This window comes from Nomascus leucogenys, chromosome 12 (assembly GCF_006542625.1).
Source record: "Nomascus leucogenys isolate Asia chromosome 12, Asia_NLE_v1, whole genome shotgun sequence".
NCBI classification, from domain to species: domain Eukaryota; kingdom Metazoa; phylum Chordata; class Mammalia; order Primates; family Hylobatidae; genus Nomascus; species Nomascus leucogenys.
The window spans coordinates 42,872,361-42,884,110 of NC_044392.1; the positions used below are offsets into that span (position 1 = coordinate 42,872,361).

General features: G+C 35.4%; 1 protein-coding gene across 1 annotated transcript; it reads right to left on the minus strand.

Moving 5' to 3' along the window:
* Positions 1-845: 845 nt before the first annotated feature.
* LOC100603835 (olfactory receptor 10R2) lies at positions 846-1,853 on the minus strand. The gene has a single exon (XM_003258668.1). The coding sequence runs from the start codon at positions 1,851-1,853 to the stop codon at positions 846-848; it is 1,008 nt and encodes a 335-aa protein (XP_003258716.1).
* Positions 1,854-11,750: the final 9,897 nt, after the last annotated feature.

Here is an 11,750-nt window from a genome sequence, read left to right on the forward strand (position 1 = left end):
GCTCACCTGAGAAATCTGAATGTAGAAATCTGCCGTCACTGGCCTGAAATACCAGTACACAGAGAAAGATGTCTGCACTTCAACTGACTATGGGTAGAAAGGATTGTCAAAATTTTCTTTTGGATCACATATTGACCATTTAGGAGAAATTGTCATTGTGGAATCACTTAAAAATAACATTTTGTCCAATAAGATCTTTAGAAAACATGGGACCCAGATAAATGTTGAAACCTCAGAATTAAGAGGAAAATTTACAAGCTGTCAGCTAGAGGCAGATTCAACCATATCACAGGAAATGTGGTAGAAGTTCTGAGTAAGGAATTATTTCAGCAGCCATGAAAGCTCCCTGCATAAGAAAGACTCAGTGTGCAACATCTGAAAGCACTATTGCCAGAGCATGACAGTGGCAATCAGGCAGGACGTTCCCTCCACCTACCCCTCCCTCCCCCGTGTAATGCTTGACAGGTCAGTCACTGAAATAAGTAGAGAGAAAAGTATTTGCTGAAAAAGCTAATATATAAGTCAACCTTCTTTGGTATCAATGAAGGCTCCCAATTCAAAAATCAACACCCAGAAAAGGCAGAAATTTTAGCTTTAAATTAAGTTTAAATTTTCAGTTATCACAGTGGACTAGGCATTTAAATTTGAGGAGCTCCCTGAGATTCCATATAAGAAAATGAAAAACATTAGCCTATGGATTAAATTTAAAGAGACTGTAAGGAGAAAAACATATTTTATGACATGCATCTTAAGGACTCCTATTATTTCAATGAATTTGTTACAGTTATAATATTCATGTGATAAAAAGGCATTATTTATTGAGAAATCTAAAATGTAATAATATTTCAATTATACGGTTTTAGAGAACCTTTCTTGCCCAACAATTTTCTGATAGCAAGTTGGACATCCTTGTTTCTGAGGCTGTAAACCATGGGGTTTAGTAATGGAGTGACAATAGTGTACGTCACTGTCACCAACCTGTCTTTGTTGGACACATAGTTTGCTGTAGGCCTCAGGTAGATGAAGGAAGCACAGCCATAATGAACAATAACAACAGTGAGGTGAGAGGCGCAGGTGGAAAATGCTTTCCGTCTGCCCTCACCTGAGGGAATCTTCAGGATAGTCCTCAGAATGCAGAGATAAGAAACACAGATAAACAGAAAGGGAACCACAAGTACAAGAACCCCACAAATGAATATCACAAATTCGTTAACATCTGTGTTGGTACAAGCCAGACGAATGACTGGTGAGATGTCACAGAAGTAATGATTGACCTTGTTGGCACCACAAAAAGGGAGGCTGAAAACTAAATTTACTACTGTAAGAGAGACCAAGAAGCCACCAATTGCACAGGCAGCTGCCAGTTTTCCACACACCTGCCATCTCATAAGAATGGGGTAATGCAGAGGGTGACAAATGGCAGCATAGCGATCATAACCCATCACACCCAATAGCAGGCAGTTGGTAATGGCAAAACCAAGGAAGAAGAACATTTGAAGAGCACAACAGGTGAAGGAGATTGTCCTGGCCACAGAAAGTAGATTGATGAGCATCTTGGGTAGAATGACAAAGGTGTAGAAGGTCTCAGATGTTGAGAGAATGCCAAGGAAGAAGTACATTGGTGTGTGAAGGCTTTTATCCAGGTGGATGACACTGATAATGGTGACATTGCCACTAAGAATTACCAGATACAGAAAAACAAAAACTACAAAGAGGGCCAGTTGAATTTCATCAAGGCTGGAAAAACCCAGCAACAGGAATTCAGTGACCATGGTGAGGTTTTCTGCCAAGATCTGCAAAGAGGGAAAGAAGTAAAACATATTCAGGTATGTGAATATAAGAATTTGGGGCATGCACTCCTTTGTTCCTTTCAGGAGATGACAAAGAAGAATCTTGCCTTTTATTCACCTTTTCCGGTTCCTAGCTACCTCTCATGTTCATTGGTTCATGGTCCCCTTCTTCCATCTTCAAAGTCAACAAAGTTACATCTCTTTCTCTGGCTTTCTGATTCTCTCTCCCAATTTTAAGAACCCTTATGACTACTTTAGGCCCATCAGAATAATACAGGATGATATCTCTGTTTTATTGTCAGTTGACTTTCCTTCTGCAACCTTAATTCCTCTTGCTTGTATAATCTAACATATTCTCGGGTTCCGGTGATTAAAACGTAGACATTTTTGGGAGCTCATTATTTGGCCTACTACAACAAGCAACAAACAATCTAAAAATGATATTAAGAAAACAATTCAATTCACAGTATCATAAAAAAGCTTAGTGTCAGATTTAACAAAAAAGTGTGAGACATATACAGAGAAATCTCTCAAACATTGTTGGGTTAAATTATAAAATATATGACTGAGTGAAGAACACCCATGTTCATGAGTTTAAAGATGTAATAAAATAAAGAGCAATTCTGACCAAATTGGTCTGTGTAGTCAACATAATTCTTAACAAATCCCAGCAGGCTTTTCTTCTAAAGATTGATAAGATGATTATAAAATTTATATGAAAAGAAATCAGAATTGCCCAAATGTGTCTAGTTTAATCACCAAATAGAGGCCTTTGGAGCATTGTGATCCACTTAATTGTCACCATTTTAGTCCTACTCTAGGATCTTTAAGTGTTTCTGGAACACATCACAGCTCTTTGAAGATTGTTGATAGAAATAATTGTAAGTTGATTATTTGCATTCTCAGGCCGATAACTTAAAGTTTACCACTCTAGTAATGCCCAGTTATATTTGTAAAAATAATTAAAATAACCATAAACGCATTTTACAAAAGAAGATATTATATGCCTGAACAGAAGGTTGAGAGATAGGTTCTGTTGAGCTCAATATATATGGATTGAGTTAGGTTAATATCACTTATTCCCCACTTTGAACAACTATAATGTAGACATTCAAGAAAAATAAGCAGACAGATGTGACTAATTATCTGCATTTATATGCAGAATAAGTATTTTCTGAAGTGACTAGAATTATCCTTATCACCTTTCTTCTTTCCTTACCCACCATCTTTATCTATAGACACACATGGAGTCCAACATGCCTTAAATAAAACACGGTCCGTTGTAGAGTCATTGAATTCTGATACGTAAACTGCTTTTAGGAAAAACTTTGTGTATGGTTTATGAAAAAATGAAAATTGGGGTTTGAAACTTACAATAGTTTTTTTCTTCAGTAAAAAGTGAAAGCAATGTAGTGTACCTTTGATTGTCTAATAACAGTTAATTAAATCTTAGTATGAGAGAAGACAAGAATACTTTTTAGTCAGGTAGAATCCCATTAAATAAAATTAACTTATATGAAATTTATTCTAATTACTGCACCTAAACCTCCCCTCAGGTTCTAACAAGTAGAAATAAGAATCTCTTCTCTCAATAGTTTCTTTTGCTGTGCAGAAGCTCTAGTTTAATTAGCTCCCACTTATGAATTTTTGTTTTTGTTGCAATTGCTTTTGGGAACTTAACCAAAAATTCTTTGCCAAGGCTGATACTGAGAATAATATTCCCCAGGTTTTCATCTAGGATTTTTAGAGTTTGAGGTTTTACATTTAAATTTTTAATCCACTTTGAGTTAATTTTTGTATATGGTGAAAGATGAGGGTCCAGTTTCCCTCTTCTGCAGATGGCTAGCCAGCTATCCCTGCACCATTTATTGAATAGGGAGTACTTGTTCCACTGTTTGCTTTTGTCAGTCTTGTTGAAGATCAGATGGCTGTAGGTGTGCAGCTTGCTTTCTAAGTTTTTTATTATGTTCCCTTGGTCTATGTGTCTGTTTTTGCACCAGAACCATGCTGTTTGTGTTACTGTAACATTATAGTATAGTTTGAAGTTGGCAGTGTGATGCTTCTCTCTGGCTTTGTTCTTTATGTTTAGGGTTACTTGGGCTGTTTGAGCGCTTTTTTGGTTTCATATGAATTTTGTAATAGTTTTGCTAATTCTGATAAAATTACATCGATAGTTTGATAGGAATATCATTGAATCTGTAAATTGCTTTGGAGACTATGACCATTTTAACAATATTGATTATTCCAGTTCATGAGCATGGAATGTTTTTCCATTTATTTGTGTCATCTCTGATTTCTTTGAGCAGTGTTTTGTAGTTCTCCTTGTAGAGACCTTTCTCCTCTTTTATTAGGTGCATTTCTAGATATTTTATCTTCTTTGTGGTTATTGAAATATAATTGTGTTCTTGATTTGACCCTCAGTCTGGACATTATTGATGTATAGAAATACTACTGATTTTTTTAGATTGATTTTATATCCTAAAATTTTACTAAAGTCATTTATCAGTTCTAGGAGGCTTTTGGCAGAGTCTTTAAGCTAGTTTTCAAGATATGGAATAATATCAACAATGGAGACAAATAGTTTGACATTTTCTTCCTATTTGGATGCCTTTCATTTTTTTCTCTTGCTTTGAATAGGAATGGTAAGAATGGGTATCCTTGTGTTGTTTCAGTTCCCAACAATAGATCCAGCTTTTGCTTGTTGAATATGATGTTGGCTGTGGATTTGTCATAGATGGCTCTTATTATTTTGAGACATGTTCCTCAAAGCCTAGTCTGTTGAGGGTTTTTATCATGAAGGGATGTTAGATTTTATTGGAAATTTTCTGCATCTATTGAAATGATCATATGAATTTCATTTCTAATTGTTTATGTCATGAATTACATTTATTGATTTTCATATATTGAACCAGACAACCTACAGAATGGGAAAAAATATTCAAACTATGCATCAGACAAAGGCCTAATATTCAGAATCTTTAAGAAACTTAAACAAATCAAGCAAAAAGCAATAAACCCCATTTTAAAATGTGCAAAGGATATGAACAGACACCTCTCAGAATAAGACACACAAGCAGCCATGAAACTTATGAAAAATGCTCATCAATAATCATCAGAGGAATGCAAATCAAAAACCACAGTGAGATACCATTTCACACATAGCATTTCAGAATGCTATGAAATAAAAGACTTGTATCTATACATTGAAATGATCCATCACCCTTTTATCTTATTCTTATTCATGACTATCCAAGTGCTCATAAACATTGATCAAAAACAGTAAAGACTAAAATGTATCTCACACATTTATCCTATATATTTAAAGAAGCATTAATTAAAACATTAATTTTTTAAAGTTTAATTATTTTAATTTTTTTTCTTTTCTTTTTTTTTTTTTTTTTTTGAGATGGAGTCTCACTCTGTCGCCCAGGCTGGAGTGCAGTGGTATGATCTCGGCTCACTGCAAGCTCCGCCTCCCAGGTTCAAGCAATTCTCCTGCCTCAGCCTCCTGAGTAGCTGGGACTACAGGCACCTCCCACCGCGCCCAGCTAATTTTTTGGACTTTTAGCAGAGACAGGTTTCACTGTGTTAGCCAGGAAGGTCTCGATATCCTGACCTCATGATCTGCCCACCTCAGCCTCCCAAAGTGCTGGGATTACAGGAGTGAGCACCGTGCCCAGCCTACTTTAAATTTTTTAATTTTAATTTTTTAAAAAAATATAGAAAACCTATCTGTACGTTTGAGCAAAACCATTGATCAGTAACAATAAAAATAAAATCATATGAAAATAATATTTTTGAAAGCTCTTCCATATGATAATTTGAAAATACTGTTAAACAAGTGTTGGGTCAAAGGGAAAATATAATGTAAAATAAAATAAGTTCTAGAAAATAATGTCAGCTATATATATTAGACTATATGGGCTAATTTTTTTTTGTTTTGTTTTGTTTTTTTTGAGATGGAGTCTCACTCTGTCGCCCAGGCTGGAGTGCAGTGGCGCAATCTCGGCTCACTGCAAGCTCCGCCTCTTGGGTTCATGCCATTCTCCTGCCTCAGCCTCTCCGAGTAGCTGGGACTACAGGCGCCCGCCACCACGCCCGGCTAATTTTTTTGTATTTTTAGTAGAGACGGGGTTTCACCGTGGTCTCGATCTCCTGACCTCGTGATCCGCCCGCCTTGGCCTCCCAAAGTGCTGAGATTACAAGCGTGAGCCACCGTGCTATATGGGCTAAATTTAAAGCAGTTATCAGAAGAAAGTTTATACCTTAATTCTTTACCTAAACAAAAATTTAATGATATTTAAAATATAAAACATCTCAATGTCATCTAAGCTGTTTCTGACATATAATAATAACTTAATAATCTTTAATACATTTTAAATATCAGTTTAAATTTTCAACGCATATATTCAAAATTTATTTTATATGTTAATAAAATACAAAAAAAGTAAAGGATTAGAAAACATTGTATCACTGGACAGAAAATTTGAAAATCTAAACTTAAACAATAATGAAATATTATCAAGCAGTATTAAGGGACAATTTGTATAAAATAAAATATTTATTTACAAAAAAGATGCAATTAGAATAGAAAGCAAACAACAAATGGAAAACTACCAAAATATTCTTCAAATGTTAATATTAATAAAAAATGTATTACAAGCCGATGAAGAAAATAACAAACTTTGAAGAAGAAAACAGATAAAACCATACAGTTTATAAAATAGAAATAGAATGCATCAAACATATAAACATTTTGTTAAAAATATATTTTAACTTGAAGTGTATTTCAAATAAAGTAGAGATATTATTTACACTTATCAAATTAGCTGTGGTGGTGTTATATGGCAGTAACAAAAAATTTACTAATAAGATTATAATTTGGTTTTGTTTATGCCAAGAAATTTAGCAAAATATATAAATATCCTTGAATATATTTATCTAATTTATTCCAATATTCTATTTCTTAAAAGTTGCCCATAGAGATTTATATGTAAAAATGTATTTTTAATAAGGAAAAATTGAAAATCATAACACAAACTAATAGTACTTGTTTTAAGAAAGGCAGTATTATGGTGTAATGAATGTCAGTATGGAATCTACAGGAAGGTAACTTGGCTTTGGGTCCCAGTTCTTCCACTGGGTGACTGTAACCTTAGACAATTTATTTAACTTCACTATATTGTAGTTGTCTCATCTATGAAACAGGCTGTGTTTAATATTAAATGTATTAATTTATATAAAGTGCTGAGAACAGCACCTGCTACATAAGAAGTGCTCTAACTAGTGGTATTATATTCTTTACTATTATTTTTCTTTTAACTGCTCTCTTTCTCTTGTAGACAAATATGTTTTAAGACAGTGATTTTGAAACTTTATGTTTATTACATCACTGAGGTTATAGAATCAAATTAGGGGTCAACCCCAGCAGTTTTTAAATTTAAATGGAGAGCAGATATAAGAAGAGAAGATTAGAATAAAGCATACCCAGTCTGAATAGCCCTTATTTAAAATGAATATTTTATTTCAATTTGTGTATGTGCACATGCATACTAGGTGTCAATTAAAATATATTGGTACTTTTTCTGCAGACAGAACTATGAAAATAGTATACATACTGAATGGGCTGACCAACTGATTCATAACATCTTTATTGGAGAATGAACTTTCTTTTTCTCTCCAGGCCGCCTGTAACCCATATCTGGTGTTTTCTACATGACTGATTCCTCTCTAGAGCCAGAACTATGGAATCTGAAGAGAATCTGTATTTCTTTAAAAAGAATAAATATCTTATGACACTCTTTATTTTTGTTTGCCTTTCTTCTCTTGTATCCAGCCTGAAGGGAGAAATTAGAAGAAACAAATTTATTCAAAGTAGGAAGCTATAGGATTTTGTTTTATTTCATTTTGTTTTTCATTTTTACCTCCAATCCTATTGACTTGGGAAGGGCAATTGGAGGAGATTATTTTCCAGAGTGATTTGGGCAACAGAGATATAGGTGCCTGAGAATGGAAGGCATGGCATTGCGAACACGGAGAACAGCTGGGAGAAGATGGGAGAGGATAGGAGAATAAATGGTAAGGTGGATGTTGAAACAGTTCAACTCAGAAGAAGTGGCAATCACAGAGACATTTAAATTTACATTTAACCAAGTACCTTCTTACTCAGAACCCTATAATAATCCCTGCAAATGTTGTAAAACTCCAATTTTCTTTAAAGAAAGAAAGAAAAAGAAAAGAAAGAAAGAGGAAAAGAAAGAAAAGAAAAGAAAGAAAGGAAAGAAAGAAAGAGAAAGAAAGAAAGAAAGAAAGAAAAGAAAGAAGAAAGAAAGAAAGAAAAGAAAGAAAGAAAGAAGAAAGAAAGAGAAAGAAAGAAGGAAAAGAGGGAGGGAGGGAGGGGGGAAGGAAGGAAGGAAGGAAGGAAGGAAGGAAGGGGGAGGGAGGGAGGGAAGGAAGGAAGCAGAGAGGGAAAGAGGGAGGGAGGGAGGAAGGGAGGAAGAAGGGAGAAAGGAAGGAAGGAAGGAAGGAAGGGAGGAAGGAAGGAAAAAGAAAGAAGGAAAGAAAGGGAAGTAAAGAAAGGAAGAAAAAGGGAAGGAAAGACAAGGAAAAAGGCTGTTAGATCTCTCACAACACTGCGAACATTTATTCCAATTCCTAGATTTTATCCCAATGTTTTAATCATATGGAACTTCTTAGTTCATTGAACATGCAAGGAGCCATGTCTTGTAACAACAATGCCTTCTCCTGTGTTAGGGCAGATCCTCTAATCTTTCAAATCACTTCCCTGTAAGTCAGGTTTCCAAGCACTATTTCAATTTTAAAACTATTTATTGTATACATTACTAAATGTGAGACACCTTATTTGGTGTTTGAGATACAACAGTGAACAAAGCAAAGATCTTTACCCTTGTGAAACATACATTCTTGGACTTCTTACATTTTAGATCATTCTATACAATGATCATTCTTACCTGGTACAATTTAAGCTCTTAGAAGTCAAAGACTATGTTGTTCATTTGACAAAAGTTTCTGTACCATGCACCAAACATTTATATACATCTCTCTAACCACATCAGCATCAGAGTTTCTAGCAAGAACAAATATTCAAAATCTGACAAAATTATAATTAAACAAATTAATACCTAAATAAATCATTGCAACTAATTTGTAGGTATTTTTCATGTAGTTGGTAAAGATACTTCCAGCCAGTGATCAAGGAAGCTAGATAAAAATTTATGTTATGAAGAAAGCACTAGAGATGGAATTCACATTCTTATTCAGCATTTTCTTTGAGCAAATACATTAATCCTCCTGAATCTTAGTTTTCTCTTCTGTAATATGGGATATTATAAAGATGAATGGCCAGCATAAGTAAAAAATGTAGCCCAGAATTATAAGAAGCCCTAATTAAACATTTCCTTCCTTTCTTCCTTCATTCCTTCTTAAGACTGGTGCCAGGGATAGCCTTTTTGACCATTCTGCAATATCTCTAATTTCTTTTTTCTTGACCTTAAGACCTCAACCTGAGCATTATTTTATCTCCCTATCCAGCTACTTTTCCTATTACCACCTTCCAATCCTTTGCTGTCATGTATTTGTAGACTGCAATTTGAAGAAAATCTCAACAATTTCTGAATTAAACATAAGACAAAAGGCATAACTAGCCAACATCTTTGAAGTGACATAAATACGTCCTAAGATTTTAGATAATTTAATTTCTGCAAGCCATCTATGGAATAAAGACCAAATCTCCAATATGAAAGAGTTTCACATTCTTTAAAATACAAATCCTGGGGTATAGAGGAATGCAGTTGCCATATATCTTAATCATGGCCCAGGCCCTTTAAGGAAAAATCTAAGTTATTCCCCCAAACTAGCATGTTCCCAATATATTACACATCTTCCTGCTAGTCTCTTAAAATTTTTCAAGACAGCAACAAATGACTTACTACTTCGCTCCCCAGAACAGTGGTCATTGTGCTTCTTCTGTATGGGCTGGATCAGCTACAGCCCTAATGAGTATAATTAATGAGCTTTTTTTCTGGTTCACATTAGCATCAATGCCTGCTTGGTAATTTTACTATCTAGCACCCTAGAGAGCCATGACCGCATTGCTTCTGACACATTCTGCCCTCCCTCAATTAGCAACTATGATCCAAAGGGAAAATGCTCCTCAAGGCTTTTTTTGCCAAATAGATAAACTAGGCAATAGACTTAGGAAATTAGTTGGTTTCCTATTTTAGATTCTTTGGTGAAGTGACTCATTACAAATCTAGAAGCTACTAGCAACACAATCAGCAGAAAAACCTCCCATGGGCTTCCTCCTATAGTTTCTGATTTTTGCCCTTTTGCTGGAGACAAGAATGTTCACTCCTTAACTCAAGCCTCTATTTCAAGGGAAGGAATATATTTTGAGAAATGGCAGAGCAATGGACTGACAGGTGCTTGTAGATCCAGCAGTGACAGCAGCAAGGAGCAAATATGGGAGATGAGGCAGAGTGTGGGAGAACTCAGTTATAGTGCCCAGAGACAGCACTGATGTATATTTATTTATTACAAAGTTTAGTTTCAGTCATTAACTGTGTTGTGTTTAGGCGATCTGAGTTCAAATAACTGGTAGTTTTTACCTTAAGAAATTAACCCTCCGGCCAGGCACAGTAGCTCACGCCTCTAATCCCAGCACTTTGAGAGGCCAAGGTGGGCAGATCACCTGAGGTCAGGAGTTCGAGACCAGCCAGGCCAACATGGTGAAACCCCATCTCTACTAAAAATATAAAAATTAGCCCGGCATGGTGTCAGGCACCTGTAATCCCAGCTACCCGGGAGGCTGAGGTGGGAGAATCGCTTGAACCTGGGAGGCGGAGGTTGCAGTGAGCTGAGATTGCACCATTGCACTCCAGCCTGGGTGACAGAGTAAGAGTCCATCTCAAAAGAAAAAGAAAAAAGAAAAAAGAAAAATATTAAGCCCCAGAGAAGGAAACATGGAAAGCAGCGACTGCTACACATTTCGATGGGGGATTATGAGAGATATGCATACGTCACTATAAAGAAATATGGAAAATAAATACAAATTGGATTATGGAGGTCAATAACGACTTAGAGGTGGTTATGTTTGGGTGAAGTTTTGAAATCTGAGTAGTGGGTAGGCAAATAATAATAAATCATAAATTTTCAGAAAATACATGTAAAAGTAAAGGGCATGAACCAATGTATTTTATTGGAACAACAAGTACTTTGGTAGAATTTTTAACAAAGAGTTAATATGTACCTTCAAATCTGTTAGAAACTACTGAAAGTTTTATAACCTGGGACATTATTTAATTAGATTTTTATTTTAGAAAGATGATGATGACCATGATAATAAAAATCAACATTAAAATAGTGCTCAGTATATGCCAGACAACTGTTGTAAGTGTTCAACACATATTTTCTAATTAACCATCACAACAACCCTAAGACTTCCCTGGCAGCAGTGTGAAGAATGGATTGGGGACAAAAGGACTTGAAGTTTTTGCAGTAATCCAGAAAAGACAGGATGACCCTGTAAAAATAGAAAAGGAATGTGATTGAGGAACTTTTAGCCAGTGGAACCTATAGGACACAATGGGTGGTATGAGGATTAAAAAAAAAAAAAGTGGTGAAGATGACTTCCATGTGCTTGGCATGGTTGCTAGGATGGATGGAGTTAATATTCACCAAGATAAGGCATGAAGGTGGCAGAGCAAGATTGGGGGGCACATAAAATTGCAGGACAGTGATGGCCATTCATGAAACAGTTATTTCTGTTATGCCAGGCACCATACAAGGAACTGGGTCAACAAAGTTGTGTCTGATACATAAACCCATGCTGTCAGTAAGTTCAAATTCATTCCAGAGAGAAAGCAGAAAAAGAATGTATACCCCAAAAGCTCAGGTAATTGAAGCCAAAATAGACAAATGGGATTACGTCAAACTAAAAAA